This window comes from Actinia tenebrosa, unplaced genomic scaffold, assembly GCF_029948245.1.
Source record: "Actinia tenebrosa isolate PJP-AT-01 unplaced genomic scaffold, QUT_ActTen_1.0 PGA_scaffold16__25_contigs__length_10494907, whole genome shotgun sequence".
Taxonomy (NCBI): Eukaryota; Metazoa; Cnidaria; class Anthozoa; order Actiniaria; family Actiniidae; genus Actinia; species Actinia tenebrosa.
Window position 1 is genome coordinate 7483646 of NW_028292576.1, and position 17643 is coordinate 7501288.

At 34.3% G+C, this 17643-nt stretch overlaps 1 protein-coding gene across 2 annotated transcripts; it reads left to right on the forward strand.

The window, feature by feature from the left end:
* The first annotated feature begins 6578 nt into the window (after window positions 1-6578).
* On the forward strand, window positions 6579-15817 carry LOC116308017 (dopamine receptor D2). 2 transcript variants are annotated; one of them, XM_031718369.2, is made up of 2 exons: window positions 6579-6754; window positions 12922-15817. In XM_031718369.2, the coding sequence occupies exon 2, from the start codon at window positions 12946-12948 to the stop codon at window positions 13885-13887; it is 942 nt and encodes a 313-aa protein (XP_031574229.1). In that variant the 5' UTR covers window positions 6579-6754; window positions 12922-12945; the 3' UTR covers window positions 13888-15817. The 2 variants fall into 2 exon arrangements, with proteins under 2 accessions (XP_031574229.1, XP_031574237.1); XM_031718377.2 differs by having other exon boundaries at window positions 6631-6646.
* The last annotated feature ends 1826 nt before the right edge of the window (window positions 15818-17643 follow it).

Genomic DNA, 17643 nt, shown 5'->3' on the forward strand with positions numbered 1-17643 from the left:
GCTTTTTTGATACAAACTGCAGCTTGATGATGCTCAGAAGAGGTGAGACTGTAACCGGTAAAAGATTCGCAAATCCATGAACAGCTATCAAGCGGTTGAACATGTAAAATGAATCTACCAATAATCCTTTCGGCCTCAGCTTTATAGCTTTTCAAGTGACTAACTTTATTGAAATAAGTGTATATTTGTACAGATGTATTAAAACTATATCGCAGTAGACGTAAACGGTGTTGACAGATTAATATGGCTCTATTACATATATTGTGAGATTATTAAGGTTTTTTCTCGTAATGTTAATTCAATAAATTAATATACCACTTTAACCCATTTATCTATTTACTGCTTATGAATTCATTTAGTGATTATCAAGTAGTTTGTGGATTCAAACATTCATTCGTTCAATGTTAACTACCCACTCACGTATTTATTTATTTGTTAATTTACTCAAGAGTCGATCGATTCATTTAATTATTTCATTGCAGTCGCTAATTTCTTCACTTCTTTTATTAATCTATTTATTTAATCATTCATCCATTCAATCATTTATCCTTCCATTCAATCATTCATCCATCCATTCAATCATTCATCCATCCATTCAATTATTCATCCTTCCATTCAATTATTCATCAATCCATTCAATCATTCATCCATCCATTTATTCACTTATTTATTCATTCATCCATCTATCCCATCCACCCATCCATTTATTTGTTCGCTTATTCATTTCTGTATTCATTTCTACATTACTTTATTTGTTTGCTTATTCGTTCATGCATCCACGCAATCATTCTTCCATCCATTTATTCACTTATTTATTCATTCATCCATCTATCGAATGCATCCATACATTTATTTGTTCCTATATTCGCCATCTATTCCTTCATTCCTTCAAACATTCATTTATTTATTTCTACATACATTTGTTCGTTACTTAATTTGTTTTCTTATTCATCAATCCGTCCATCCATTTATTTGTTCCTATATTCGCCATCTATTCCTTCATTCCTTCAAACATTCTTTTGATTCATTTCTCCATTTATTTGTTCGTTACATTCATCCATCCATCCATTTCTTCATTCCTTCAAACACCCATGCATGTGTTCGTTACTTCATTGGTTCCCTTGTTTTATTTTATTCATATTTGAATCAATAAAATTACAATCCAAACAAATTAAGTAGCGCAAATGAACATCTTTACTAAATAAGCTTTTTCCCACGTCATCAGCTGTCGCTCGATATTTAATCAACTTTTGAAAACACCTAAAAACATATTGTAGTCGAAGCAATGCTATCAAAACAAGATACTATATATGCATTAACACAGTAGCGTAGCGAGGGGGGGCCCGGGGGGGGGGGGGGGGGAACACGTGCCCCCCAAAAATTTTTGAAAAAAAGATTTTTTGAAAAGAGAATAACAACAAAAAAAAACATATTAAACCGAAACGAAAGAGGAAAATAAATTATTACAACCTAAGATGGTTAATAAAATAATGTTTGTTTCTTAAATTTTTGTTTGAGCGTTTATTTGTTTTATTGGGGAGAGTAATTTTTTTTTATTTTAGATCAATGCCCCCCCAGCTCCTAGGTCCTCGCTACGGCCCTGCATTAACATGATATAATGTCAGGCAAGACACTGAAACCTTTTTTGAAAACATATGTTAAGTTCCCATTGAATCATAGATGTTTTAAAGGCACTTCAATACTTATAAGGCATCTAATTCGCTTGCTGATAGTGGACAGTGATAGGAAACCTTATGACTGATGAAACGTCCTTCAAAAAGACGTGTGTTGAAACGCATTTCAACAACTCCGGAAGGTTAATAGAGCTCTTACCTTGGGCATAATGTTTTCCCATCTTAGACTGTCATTCCGTTGAGTACCATTTCTTTGTTTAATGGTTGCGACACATGAATATGGATACAACTCAAATCAAAGGTCTTATTCTCAAGATAATGACATATGGTCTGAAATGGAAAAACATTACGCCCAAGCTAAACAAAAGTCTGGAGATTTTAGAAATCTAAGAGAGATTCAAAAGTGATGAATTGCCGTACTGCTGGCTCCACAAAATATGTTTTGAATAGAAGCCACTATTTTATGTTTTTACTAGACTATTTCCGCACGACATCTCGAAAAACGGTTTAAAAAAATCTTATTCTTCGTTTACACATGACGTTATAGCATTATTAACGAAAGCATTGCCTATGAATTATTTTGTTATATCAACCATATTCAATACGCCTCTCAAAAAAAAATAAATAAATAAATAAATAAATAAAAATAAATAAAAAATAAAAAATTAATTAATTAAAATATATTTTTAAAAAAACAAAAAAAAAAACACCACTTCGGCTTTGACGTAATGTTTTCCCATTTCAGACCATATGCCATTCCCTAGTAGTATCAATTATCTGCTTAAGGTTTGCGCTCGGTTGCACATGAGAAGACACATGAATATGGATACAGCTCAAACAAAGAATCTTATTCTCAAGGGAATGACACGTGGTCTGAAATGGGAAAACATTACCCCAAGCCGAAGAGGTCTATTCTCTTGGAAATGGTTAAAAACCAGCAATAGTTCTGTTTTGTTTCGTTTGATAAAAACTAGCCCAATATCAATGGTACAAATTCTTCGTACCACAAACCGGATCAAAAACACTTGTATTTCAAACCATCTCGTGTATAGTAGGATTACTCGCTTTTTTGGATCCTAGTATTATTATCCTTTATTATCTATTATCCTTTAGGTATAATCCTTGGATTAGTATTAAACGAAGCGAATTGCTCATGAGCTGTGGCATACAGTCTAACTAATGGCGACAAGATGTCTCCTGGTATACTTCATATTAAACGGCTTTCACTACAGTGAAAATAACGAGAACCTACACTGATATATAGTTGTTACACGTTCGAGAGCTTTTATATTGCTCTCGTAATATCGGTCACACTTGGGATTGAAAATTACGTATATATACGACTCAGTGTTCTTAGGACTGGCGTAATGCCAATTAACCCAATTGAGGCTTTTGTGTGTGTGTGTCTTTTTTTCCTTTTTTTTCAGTTTTTTTCCCCTTTTTTTTTTTTTTTTTTGACGAATAGTGGAATACAAATTCGAATTTGCAGCTAACATAATAAGCTTTAAGGCGATAGAATCTTCTAGGACGAATCGGATAATTAACACATAATAATCTTGAATACAGATACCTAAAGATACCTTAGCAAACAAACTGAATTGTGTCACTGTTAGACAGGAAAGTAAACAGACTTGCGATTATCTACGAGCGAGAGAGAGAGAGAGGGGGGGGGGAGAGAGGGAGAGAGGGAAAGAGAGAGAAGATAAAGGAAGAGCAAGGAATAAATAAAGGAAAAAACAAAGAAAGGAAGAAAGGAAAAGTTCAAAAGAAAATGCAGAAATGCGGGGCAAAAGAAACAAAGAAGGAAGAGAAAGGAAAAAAAACAGAAACAAAAACAAACGAACAAAGAAGGAAAGAAAGAAAGGAAGAAAAAAGGAAAAAATTAACAAACAAAAGATAATTGAATAGAAAGAAAAAGGAAAGAAAGAAAGGAGGAAAAAAAGAAAGAAGGAAAGAAATGGCGGTATTTCTTTTAGAAGTAACAACCTCTACTTTACAGATGCCTTATTAGTTATCGTATCTATTCTTAGTATAAGTCCACCGCCAAACCCAAAGAGGATGTTGTCAAATCAGCACTAATAAAGAAGGAAAACAAGGGATTTCATACTTGGGCTTAAGATTTACAAGCTCCTTAACATTTTACACACGTAGGCAAATTTAATTGTAATTGGCTTTAAGCTTTTTTTAATTTTTTCGTTTCACCCTGCACTGATTGTTTGTTTGTTTGTGTTAGTTAGTTTGTTTGTTTGTTTCATTCATTCATTATTTTCTTTCTTTCATAATTCATTCATTCTTTCTTTCTATTTTTTTTCTTTCTATTTTCTTTCTTTCTTTCTTTTCTTTCTTTCTTATTTTCTTTCTTTCTTTCTTTCTTTCTTTCTTTCTTTCTTTCCTTCCTTTCGTTTTCGTGCCGCTGTGGCTTTCGTTGTCGTGCCAGTAGCTTTCGTTTTCGTGCCAGTGGTTTTCATCGACTTAACAAAAGATTATGTGTCTTCTGTCAGTTACAGCAAAAGGCAACACGGCGTTCACGTCCCCCCCCCCCCCCTCTCTATTTATTCTCTCTCTTATTTTCTTGGAAAAGGCTGTAAACTCCCCTATGTTGGACAAAAAGACGATTCAAGCAGTTTTTTGTCAGTGATCCGAATAATGGTTTAGAACTCCTATTTTTCAATATTTTCTACAAATGTACTAGACAGTACAGACATCTGAGACGGAAACTTATTGTCTCAGACATTTTATGGAGGTATTGGACTGCTTTGGATTTCTTTATCGTGAGTGTTTGCGTACATGTAGTTTACATCTGCTAGAAATAGGCTAGAAATAGATCTAGAATGTTATTAAGATTATTTTTTCTCGTGAAAGAAATTTAATCAGATAAGGAAAGCTGATTTAGTATATTCCTGAATTAGCTGAAGCTGAACTCACTCATAGATGCCTGGAGGGGTTCATATTATTAAAAATGGAACTAGCTAGGAAATTAATTATTTTAGTCAGAAATGCCTTAATTTTTTTAGTTTTGTTGTTCTTCTTTTTAACTTATTGTAATTATTGGTAATATTGTTGTGATCATCATCATCAGCCAGATACACATCAACATCCTCACCATCATCAACCATTATTATTATCACCATGAACATCATCATCATCTTTATTATTACCATTATATAATCATTTTCATTATCTATAATTATTATTATCATCATCACCATCATCATCGACAGCATCATCAATATCATCATTATCATCTTCAACCATCATGATAGCCATCATCATCATCATCAAGGTCCATCATCATGATAACCATCATTATCATCTTCAACCATCATGATAGCCATCATCACTATCATCTTCAACCATCATGATAGCCATCATCATTATCATCTTCAACCATCATGATAGCCATCATCATTATCATCTTCAACCATCATGATAGCCATCATCATTATCATCTTCAACCATCATGATAGCCATCATCATTATCATCTTCAACCATCATGACAACCACCATCATCAAGGTGCATCATCATTGTGCATCTTCATTCACTATTACCATCATCACCATTGTGCATCATTATTCACTATTACCATCATCATCAACCATCATCATCGACATCATTATAACCATTATTCCTTTATACAACTTGTTCCTTTATACAACTTATATTATTCTTAGAGAAATATTAGGAAGTAAAAGGTTATTTGCATTTATTCTAGTGGTTTCCAAGGAAATGAAAAAAAAAAGGTTTTATAGCTTTCTAATTTTAAATTAAAGTTCATGCATCTATTCATCTTGTTATTGAAAAAAATTCGTCTTATGTAATACATATAAGCAAACATTGAAAACTATGAAAGTCGAGAGGATTGTTAATCAAACAATGTGTACCCCGATTACTAACTAAAAGGTTTTCTTCTTTTTTACCTACGTTTTTTAAACATAACAAAATCAAAACCTACTTTTTTCTTTCCCTATCGCAAGATAAAAATAATAAATATGAATATAACAAACTTTATAGGTATTTTGAGGTATTTCGTTTTCATTTTCCTATTGCAATTAGCCTTACTCCAGTAGCAAATGAATTTAGTTTAGTGACTAGAGTCAATTGGACTTATACTCCTTAATTTTATGAGTGAATTTTTGAAATTCGAACTGAGGGGATTACAGCAAGAAAGATGCTATCGTTAGAAAAATGTCTGGCCAGATTCTTCAGAAGTCAAGATGACTACTTTGAATACTTTAGTGGAGTAATATCAATACTTTAGGCGTATTTGCAAATTATGCCTTAAGTTCCAGTTAATTATGAGAACATTCTAAGTAAATCCCTATGAAGTCCAATGAAGCTAATAAATTCTGATGAAACAACTGTATCATTTTGACTGCTTCTCAGTTGCAAGAAGGCACCTGCATGAGGCATGAAGACAATACAACAATAGCCAAGGACAATGAAATTGGAGATAAACATTACCCTGCAAAACAACAACCCTAACCCAGAATACAATAGAGCTTGCTACACAAAAGACCCATCATTTGTAATCCCCAATACAGACAAATATCCATATTAAAAAAACTAAACAATAGATTTTTGCTTCGCGGAGAAAGAGAATTTCCTTGCTCGCTGCAGTTCGAGCTTCACTGGGAAATAAGGAAGGCATCTTCTATAAGTGAACTTCTACGAAATATATATTTTTACTATGGATTTCAACAAACCGACTTTAAAAAGAGATATATATATTTTAATCTTCAGATTCCTTCCGCTGTTCTTTTCCTTGGAATTCGAAATAGCCATAAAGAAGGAAACAGATCGTCTCCAATATTATTGGCTAGAAATCACGTGATTCAATCACTATCAACCAATAAGCTCGTTAATCAGCCAGAACCGTCAATTCCAAGTATTTAGTCGTTCCTTCCCACGTCACTATACAGATCTCAAAATATCAATTAGATTCAATCCCCTGCTGAGATTGAAGTGAAGACAACCTTTTTGCTTGAGTGCCAGAGCTTTGATTCTTTAAAGGTAAACGAAGTAAGCTTCGTCAAAAATCAGAGCTCCGCAGTTTGTTTAGCTTAGATTTCCCTGCAACAACTAAAAAATCTTACGTTCTTAAAGCCAGGGTTTTAAAAGGTAAGTATCTAAAATTATCCGTTATTGATTCTACGAACGCTATGGGGGAAGGAGTGAGAAAACATTTTCATTCTCCTGCAAAGAAGATTAACAACTTTATCATCTGCACGCCATTTGGTGAAAATTCAACATAATTCCACTCTAATACTTTTGAATTTCTCTGGTTTTATTTTGTTTGTACTTATTTTAAACATTTTTCCTATCTGACTTTGTGAGTCAAATTTTTAATCACTGACATAGTTGTTCACAGTTGTCAGAGAAATGATTTAGAATCTTCGTAATGGCCTCCGACATAAGTGATAAAGAGTAATGAACTTTCTACATGGAGTCAGTAAATGACACCCAACACGTTTTATAGTCTACAATGCAACAATTTTTCCAAACAATTAAACTACAAAGGCGGTTTTTCTACGGTTCGTGGGTTTTAAAACAGTAACAGTAAATTAATGAAGCAATGAGAGCCACTAGAGCTCTTAGCTGACTAGTTTTTGTCAGGCTTCTAGAAAAGACAACACTCAGTTGTGATTTCCATGGAAAATGTAAAAAGGGTCATGTCCAAGTAGGGATGGGGGGAGGCAGCAGAAAATTGATGCTCAACTCCCGAAGACATTGACATCTACCTTAAATGCCGAAACGTTGCACAAAATTAAAGTATTTGAAATAAAAATAGTTGTACTAGCTACCTAGCTGAGAATATTTATTGTGGATAAACATAATATTTATATTAAATTCGTATGTAGATATGATATATTTCATGAACTAAGTAATACTTTGGGGTAATTTAATGAAATATATTAATGGTTGCTAAGTAAAACACGAAATATATTAATCAAATAAGACAAAATAAGACAAGATATTCCAGTATAGCATTTTTACCCCTTGGCGAAAATTTATATGGCTTTTTTTTTTTTCTTTTTTCTTTTTTTTACGTGAGAAGTTGAACGGCAATATCACGAAACTGCCAAAAAATAAAACAAAATTGTTGGATAATGTTATCAAGATAGAAAAAAGTCAGGGATCTTAGTGACGTTTATTACAAGATTAAAGATAAAAGAACTCAAATGTTTTACAAGCATTGTGTGTGTTAGATTAGGGATACGATAAGAACTAGCATATCTTTACTCGCTACAAAGACTTCATCGTTATCATCGATCAATAGTGAAGTGTATGTTATATGGTAATGTTCATTTTTTCTTTTCTTTTCATTTTATTGTCCATTTTTTATTTGAAATCTCAATTTTATTTTTGTACTTTATCCTATATTAAAGCTTTAACTTATCATTATTTTTTTATTATTCATTTTATTAGTATTGTACTTGTATTTACTTTTAATTTTCTATTTTGGTATCTATTTATATGTTTGTCCTTAGTTTTTATTTTGTTTTTTATATTCATTTCCACTGATTTGTACTTTATTTATTATTTTAATATAATGAATCTCTTTTTCAATTTCTTATTTTTTTCTATTTGTGTATTCTGAATAATTATGTTTATTCTCACTACGCTTCTTTGATATGTTTAGTGTATTGAGCAAAAGCATTAAGCAAGAACCATATGATTTGAAATCTAGGCACCCAATGCATTGTTTGTCACAGCGAAAGTAACCAAGTGCTTTATAATATCTCTTGATAAAACGAAATATTTTTTGCCAAAAGACGACAAAACATGTTAGTACTTCTAAAAGTTATTTGGTAAATCTTTCCACGGATGTTTTATTTTCTTTATTTTCAAGTCAAAGACGTTTTTTTCTAGCCGAAAACCTCGGAAAAGGAAATCTTTAACTACGAACAAAACGTTTGCTGATTGGCTAACTCGTTCTTCCTGATAAAACTTAAATCATCTGGAATAACTAGTGTACAAAACCCCATTCAAACTTTTTTTTGGTTGTAAAGCCAACAGTAAAATACAAAAAAATAAATAAATCATAATGGTATTCGTTTTATTCAGTCTTCGTTATTTCCAAATAATCCTCGCCTCTAATCCAAGATATACTTTTAAAAAGGGTCTCTAGATTACTTAGTAACACCTTGGCAATAAGAATGTTTTAAGTTGGAACGCTACAGAAATATATCAATAATGACCTTCATGAAGAGCCTCATAGAATGGATCAGCCTAATGAGGTACCTTGAGTCCAGTGCACTTAAAACCACTGGAGGAGCCATAAGATATCATTAATACTGGTTCGTCATGTAAGGCTGATCAAACACCTGTTAATACCTTTCGACAAGATATGAATGAAACTTGCGTACAACGGTTATGTGAGACAAACCTTCACAGCCAACTACATCGTTAATATGGTATGCTAGAAGACCGACACGATAATAAAGTTTATGCATATATATATATATATGTGTGTGTGTGTAATAAACCTGTTAAGACTCTAACTCTGACTCGACGGTTGCGCAAGTCAAAATTAATGTGTTGACAGTCAACTACACTGTGAAGTAATCGTAATCTATTTACAAGGATTATATACTATAATGCCTTTATTTTAGTGAAACTTTGCTAGAGAAAAAGGCTCACCAAGAGAACAACTTGCAGGTGATTTAGATTCTCCCAACCAGAATAAATTAGCCAACCGTAAGATTTACCAAATATTTTTTTAGGAATAGTATTTTTCGTTGCTGTTGGTGGAAAATATTTCTTGGAAATATTTGCTGTGTCTCGCAGTGCATTGCGCGCCTAGATTACAAATCAACTGGGTTTTTTACCCGTGCAATGCAAACGTGTCGCGAGTTTGAAGGCGAATATTGTGTGGTGCCAATATTGTCTCACATCAAATCAGCGATCATTTAGCTTTACAGATAATGAATTTTAAGTAATTAATATCAGTTCTGTTGCCAACAATTCATTCATTCAACGAACTGTAAAAATTACGATCTTTCCGATCGTCTTCCTCTAATATTGTGTATTTGTAAGGAAGGGCCTTTCAAAGAGAAAGAAAGGATATCACTAAGAGAAAGAGGAAGTGGTTTATCTTAGCAACTGCCTATGTCCTGACATACAACAGCCCAGAGGTTGTTTTAGGCTTCGATAAAATGGATATTTATAATTTATCCTTTCATCCTTCCCATATAAATCACTATAACAACGTCATGTTACGTCACTACAGTATTCGAACAACTTTACTTTTAGCCGGATGCCTTATATATGCTTGTATAAGCAATCCGTTAAGATATTTCGTATCTATTCTAAGTTTTTTTAGTATCTATTTTAAGTTTGTTTTTTTTTTTTGCCTAAATATACTTTTTGATGGATATATATAGAGAGAGAGCGGTCTCAGGGGCGGATCCAGGATTTTTTCAAAGGGGGGGTTGTAGCATTGTAGTTTGGCGGGAAAGTAGTACAGGGTTACCAAACGGAAGTAGGTCTTATGATAATAACCGTTACTTCACCAAGCTAAAAGTTACCAACGGTAGGATAGTATAATAAATGGCAAATAAATGATGTGGAGTTTCTAGTTACAATTCACGATACCTCATCACAGCTGACTCCCAAACGAGCAGCTTCGAGGGGGCATAAAAATAGAAAATTACGACTAAGTAATATCAAAGAGTACTCGTTATTTATAGTCCAATATAAGAAATAGTATTTACGTCAAAATCATAACGTGCAATATTGGATTCTGTTTATCGTAACATGTAACGAAACCTTATACTTTCAACAAAAAAATTTTTTGCGAAGCATTTGTTAATGATAGAGTGAAATTTGTAAGTTTATATTTTTGTATAATTATCAAAATGTAACAAAGTAAAAACTAAAACCCTTTTCATTAAAAATAAATAAAATAAAATAAAATAAAATAGGATAGAATAGGATAGAATAGAATAGAATAGAATAGAATAGAATAGAATAGAATAGAATAGAATAGAATAGAATAGAATAGAATAGAATAGAATAGAATAGGATAGGATAGGATAGGATAGAATAGAATAGAATGAAATAAAATAAAATAAAATAACGGGGTTCTTATATAGCGCATTTTACATGGTCTCAATGCGCTTCACAATCATGACAAGTGTAGGACTTTACGGGCTGCGTATTTAGGTGCTAGTAGCAGCCGTGCAGCTTACAATCATGAGTGATTTGTTAGCAAGTTAGTATTAATGCCTCCAGATTGGGATAAAAGAAAGTATATCAAAATTGATGGGATATAATTTCTGATCTTTTTTCTACGCAGCCGCTATAGACTACTCATTACTAGGGTTTTCTGGCAAAATATCAGGGACGATATCCCATCATTCCGTATACTGATACTTCTGATATACAACCGTTTGCAAAAATATGCCTGCTTCAAATAATAATTATGATTATATAACTATAAACATATTATTTTACAATAACTTACAAATTTCTCGCGCGCTGATTGGTTATTTTTTATCATCAATAAGAGGACAGACAGATAAAGCTGACGTCAACGAGCGCGCACTCCTTCCGTTGGTTGTTTTGAGAAGTTTTTATCGTTTTTGTTATTGTAAAAAAACAAATTGACATCAGATTTTTAAGTGTTTGTCCTCTTATTGACAATAAATTTCGCCATCACATTGTCAAAGTAGTAGTCGGATCCACTCGGCTACGCCTCGTGGATCCACACTTTATTATATCGACATTAGTGTTTTACTGGGAATTTTTGCATACAAACTACATCGTGTAGCTTCAGCTACAGTGGTTCTGTGTTATGGAATGGATTGTCAGTTGACTTGAGAAAGTCAAAGTCTCTCAATCATTTTAAAATGGGACTTGACAAATTTTATTCGTTACCAGACTCCCACACGGCAAACATGTAAACCAGTTTTAATTTTAATTCATTTGAATTTAGGATGTAACTGATGTTTTTACCGTGTATAAATAAAGTTTTCTGTCTGTCTGTCTGTCTGTATCCGTGCCCTTAGTGACATATTTTCCATATCCTACAAGTGAAGTTATCCATGACGTCTTTTTCAATGTTTTCCATAAAGCACTATAGCTAACTATCGTGACAGTCTTTGATAGTGGTTAAAAAATAGTTAGAAAAGAATCCATTACAAAAAAAAAGGCTAATGAGCTTATCAGATTGTTCATAATAATAGATTTCTTTGGCAATGCGTAGAGTATCACTGCCAGCTGCCAAAATGGTTTAATGGGAATAAAAATTATTTATATATATATATATTATAAATATATTTTTGAATATACTACAATATCTTTATTGAACATATTGTCTCATACGTCTTTTATATAAAGTCTTGATCAGACGATTTTGTATTTTTTAAATGTAACTTTATTTTGTAACACTTCAACCGTTGTTGCCAAGTTTATTAGTTGCTATAATCATAGGCGCAGACTTACAGGCTCCAACTTAGAGCTCGACTTAGAGATCTGTACATTACCATGTAAGCCAGTAAGATTGATGATCACCACTTGTCGTGGATGGCTTACGGATTGTGTTGCTAGATACCAATCAAGGAAATGAAGTCAAAGACTATTTATCTGTCTAGATCTTTTCAAAAACAAGACAGGAATAGTTAAATGTCTGAATGTAATGGTAATTCTTTCACAGTGTTAACGGCTTTCTTGACTTATCTAGAATTTGTGAGGACAATGCTTAAAATTCCCAAGATAGATGTGTCTTATGAGGAAGTGTTAGTGAGTTAAATATGAAAAACAAAGGAATAATACATTTATCCCCTAGCAGATTCTACTTTACGACTAATTTAGCGGCTAATACTGAAAAAGAAAGGGGGGAAGAAGGGAAGAAAGGAAGAAAGGAAGAAAGGAAGAAAGGAAGAAAGGAAGAAAGGAAGAAAGGAAGAAAGGAAGAAAGGAAGAAAGGAAGAAAGAATATCTTAAAAATCCAGAGATTTAATCCACTGATACCAATAAATTGTTGCTCTTTATATCCGCCATATTTGTCGAATTCTATTTCCTCCACGCCGTGTCCTCGCTTTGTTATTTCATTCCCTTGGCCATGTTCGCTTATCAGCTGCTCTAGCACACATTCAATCACGGAAATAAAAATAGATAACGTGACAGAAAACGAGAATAGCGATGTAACATAAAAACAAAATACGATAACGAGGTCCACAATCTCGATTAAGGTAGCGATCATATTGGTTGTGACAATGGGATAACTGTCCCACAATACTTTAAGTTTTAGATTAAACTACATTATATTTGCCTTTCCACAGCCTTGAATCTAATCCTCCATCAAGATGAGCTTTTCAAATAGTGACAACTGTATAGGAATCAGAGCTCCATATTATCTGTCAATCACAACAGCCGTGCTAAGTGCAGCCCTGTCAGCCATTACCGTGCCAGGCAATCTACTGATCTGCATTGCTATATTAAAGGACCCACACAAGGATCTCAGAACGTCCTTTAATTACTTTGTTCTCAACTTGGCCATAGCTGATCTGATAGTAGGCGCTATCACTGATCCAATGAGTGCCGTGTTCCACGTCCGAGAGTCTCTTGGGTACCCTGTGGAAAGCTGGATATGGCTGCTTCATCTGTCATACTTCATATCCTGTACGGCATCTTTACTCAGTATGGGAGCGCTAGCCATCGAACGATATGTTATTGTTTCTTCAAACTACAGACGAAGATTCCAACCATCACGAGCCATTTTGGCGTCTGTAGGAATTCTGATCATATCTTGTATTTTGCCGACAGCTTACTTTATAGTAGGTTTTAATAAGTTTGCGTTTATATTTGCAAATACCGCTATTATCTTCACCGTCGCTATCATATGCTTCACGTTTACTAGAATTTACCACAGTTTGCGTGCAAACGTGCTGCGCTTACAGACATCGCACAGCGAGCGCATGGCAACAGCAGCCATACTCCTCGAAAAACGAATATCCAGAGGATTCATCTTTATAATCGTGTTCTTCCTCTGCTGTACTATCCCAGCATGCATTGTGATCTATTTGATCAATTTCTGTACCACGTGCAGTTGTATACTCATACACTGGTCACGTGATCTGTTTTTTCTTCTCGTAGTAATCAACTGCTCGGCGAATCAGTTTCTGTACGCGTGGCGGATGCCAAATTTTACCAAGGCTCTTCGAAAGCTTCCGGTTATATGTGGGCTGATCAAGCCGTCGACAAATAATTTTAATAGTCGTTCATTCACTGATTCCCAGATAAACTAGTCCACTACCCGTTATATGTGGGCTGATCAAGTCGTCGAGAAATAATTCAAATAGTCGTTCGTTCACTGATTCCCAGGTAAACTAGTTCACTACCCGTTATATGTGGGCTGATCAAGTCGTCGAGAAATAATTTGAATAGTCGTTCATTCACTGATTCTCAGATAAACTAGTCCGCTACCCGTTATATGTGGGCTGATCAAGTCGTCGAGAAATAATTCAAATAGTCGTTCGTTCACTGATTCCCAGATAATCTAGTTCACTACCCGTTATATGTGGGCTGATCAAGCCGTCGACAAATAATTTGAATAGTCGTTCGTTCACTGATTTCCAGGTAAACTAGTCCGCTACCCGTTATATGTGGGCTGATCAAGTCGTCGAGAAATAATTCAAATAGTCGTTCGTTCACTGATTCCCAGATAATCTAGTTCACTACCCGTTATATGTGGGCTGATCAAGCCGTCGACAAATAATTTGAATAGTCGTTCGTTCACTGATTTCCAGGTAAACTAGTCCGCTACCCGTTATATGTGGGCTGATCAAGTCGTCGAGAAATAATTCAAATAGTCGTTCGTTCACTTATTCCCAGGTAAACTAGTTCACTACCCGTTATATGTGGGCTGATCAAGTCGTCGAGAAATAATTTGAATAGTCGTTCATTCACTGATTCTCAGATAAACTAGTCCGCTACCCGTTATATGTGGGCTGATCAAGTCGTCGAGAAATAATTTGAATAGTCGTTCATTCACTGATTCTCAGATAAACTAGTCCGCTACCCGTTATATGTGGGCTGATCAAGTCGTCGAGAAATAATTCAAATAGTCGTTCGTTCACTTATTCCCAGGTAAACTAGTTCACTACCCGTTATATGTGGGCTGATCAAGTCGTCGAGAAATAATTTGAATAGTCGTTCATTCACTGATTCTCAGATAAACTAGTCCGCTACCCGTTATATGTGGGCTGATCAAGTCGTCGAGAAATAATTTGAATAGTCGTTCATTCACTGATTCTCAGATAAACTAGTCCGCTACCCGTTATATGTGGGCTGATCAAGTCGTCGAGAAATAATTTGAATAGTCGTTCATTCACTGATTCTCAGATAAACTAGTCCGCTACCCGTTATATGTGGGCTGATCAAGTCGTCGAGAAATAATTTGAATAGTCGTTCATTCACTGATTTCCAGGTAAACTAGCCGCTAGGTTTAAGGAGCTTAGAATTGAAGTCGACATTTTTACTCGACAGTGTTCTATAAAGCTATCATAGTGTTTATATGAGAGTTAAATGACATCAGCAAAAGCATAGCGAGGAAACACTTAAATACCTTAAATTTTTAAGTTATATTTTCATGCAACTGCGATAAAAGAACACAGCGGTATTTCATGAAACCGGAAATGCCTCAAAAATCAAGAAGTTTCTAGAAACTTGATTCTTAATGGGTATATGCGTCTGCAGTAAAATATTTCAGCGGTATTTTGTAAACTGGAAATGACCAAAATCAACATATTTTTAGAAAGATGATTTTGTAGGGTAACTAATTACCCTATTTTCTGATCACTCCCACTCGGATTACCTATTTCTATAACGTGGCATGTAATCAATTCAAGATTTCCTATGCAATGAACTACTTTGACGATACGGCGGCCATCTTGGATTGCAAGGCATTATGAGGCGTCCAGGGATCAAATAAATCTTTGTTACAGTAATAATGTCTATTGATATTAACAGCTCACCACAAGATATTACAACTAATATGAATCAAGACAGCACATCGATCACCTTTACCCATAAAAGAAAGACAAACACACGAAACTTATTATATTTTCCGTCATTTTTGTTTTGCTTTGCCCCCTGGCAAGATGGCCGCCGTATCGTCTAAGTAGTCCATTATAGCCTTGCTTTTAGATGATGAGAAGCACTTAGTTACTCACCTATGAATTAGTGAAGGTTTTTTTTTTGTTGTCCGCCCTGTCCACCCACGTACCCTGGTAATTGCATTCTTGGCATGACATATTTTTGTTTCCTAAAAAAAAAAAGAAAGATTTTGGTACCATTTCGATTATCTTTCAACAAAAGCGTAGCTCATTAATACCTGTGCTATATTATTTATCATTATTTACTTGCATTAAAATACATAGTCAAAAAAGTGTCAGTCTGATGTATATAATATAAGGTGGCTACTACAGACACCACTGTAAATAGACCCTTTTCGAGTTCCAATTTACCGCTGTGTTTCTTGATTACAGGCTCATTTACTCAGGCCTAGCCTCGATTTTGTGAAGAATATTCACGTGTTCCAATCAAGGTCCGTCAAGTTTCAAAGTGTTTGAAGTTGTGCATTCTTTACTTTACCGTTGGTATTTGTGAATATTTAAACACTGATGCGAGGATAAGCCTGAGTAAATGAGTCTGTAATCAAGGAACACAGCGGTAATTTGGAAGTCGAAAAGGGTCTACTCTATACTTTCACATCCCCATAATGCCTTGCGTCTTTGGGGGGTAACCAATCAAAAAACTGTCCAAAATTGAAAGGTTTCTTAATTGAATTTATACTATACCTGCTTTTATCTGTACAATACTGATTATCAGTTTATTCCAAATTATTTTTAAGTGTACAGATCATCAAGAGATTTGGTCTTACAGAAAATGTATTGACTTACGAAAAAGTTTTTAAAATTCACCTTAAACGTCTTCAAGCTTCTATCTTTTTCTGTTTTTTACTTCTTTATTTTATCTTTGGATACCAAACAAGGTATATTCAACATTGTCTGATCAGCCTTGAGCAAAGTTAGTGGGTTTTACCCTCTGGTTACCCCCCAATGACGCAAAGTATTATAGGGATGTGAAAGTAGAGAATTTGAGAAAATCCGCCGTTCCCTATTCTCTATACTCTAGTTTCTTCGGTCTTCCTGTGGCGTTTTTTATATTCTAAGCCGGCTAACAATTGTCAATTTTAAGTATAATCTTAGACTTGAATATAGAGTTTCTCGATCTGGATCAACCAGTGTTTCTGAGGCGATGATCCGATGATCCGTTCCCTATTCTTTATACTCTAGTTTCTTCCGTTTTCCAGCGGCGTTTTTTAATATTCTAAGCCGGCTAGCAATTATCCAATTTTTAGCACAATTTTAGACTTGAATATAGAGTTTCTCCCACTGTGATCGGTCGATCAACCAGTATTTCTGAGACGGTAATCACTGCTCGAGCGATGATTATGAGGCTTTCCAAGTTTGCCAGAATGAAGGTAATACTTTAAGCGTAAAATTATACTAAACCAATTATTCCCCTCAGGCGCAGTGATAATGGTGAATATTTTTCCTCGCCGCTCGAGACTTCGCGGCTCGGTAAATATTCCAACGGTTATCACATCGCCTTCGGCGAATAATCGTTCAATATAAGATTTATCGCGTATTTTTTATTAATTTAAAATATCCTATAGACTATGTTTTAGGTTAAAAGCGCGCTACATGCACGAATCCTTCTTTCCTTTTTTTTTTTTTTTTTTTTCTTTCTTTCTTCTTTATTTCTTTCTTTCTTTCTTTCCTTTTCGTTTCTTCTCTTTTCTGTTCTTGCTTCCTTTCTTCTTTCTTTGTCTTTTTCTTCTCTTCTTTCTTTCTTATCTTTTCTTCTTCTTCTTTCTTGTCGTTTCTTTCTTCCTTTCTCTTTCTTCTTTCTCTCCTTCCTTTGCTATTCGTTTCTTCTTTCTTCCTTTCTCTGCCTTTCTTTCTTTCCTTTCTTCTTTTCATTAATTAATTCTTATT

Bases quoted from the DNA above. Each gene is read 5' to 3' on its own strand.
- LOC116308017 (XM_031718369.2), top strand. From the start codon at position 12,946: ATGAGCTTTTCAAATAGTGACAACTGTATAGGAATCAGAGCTCCATAT.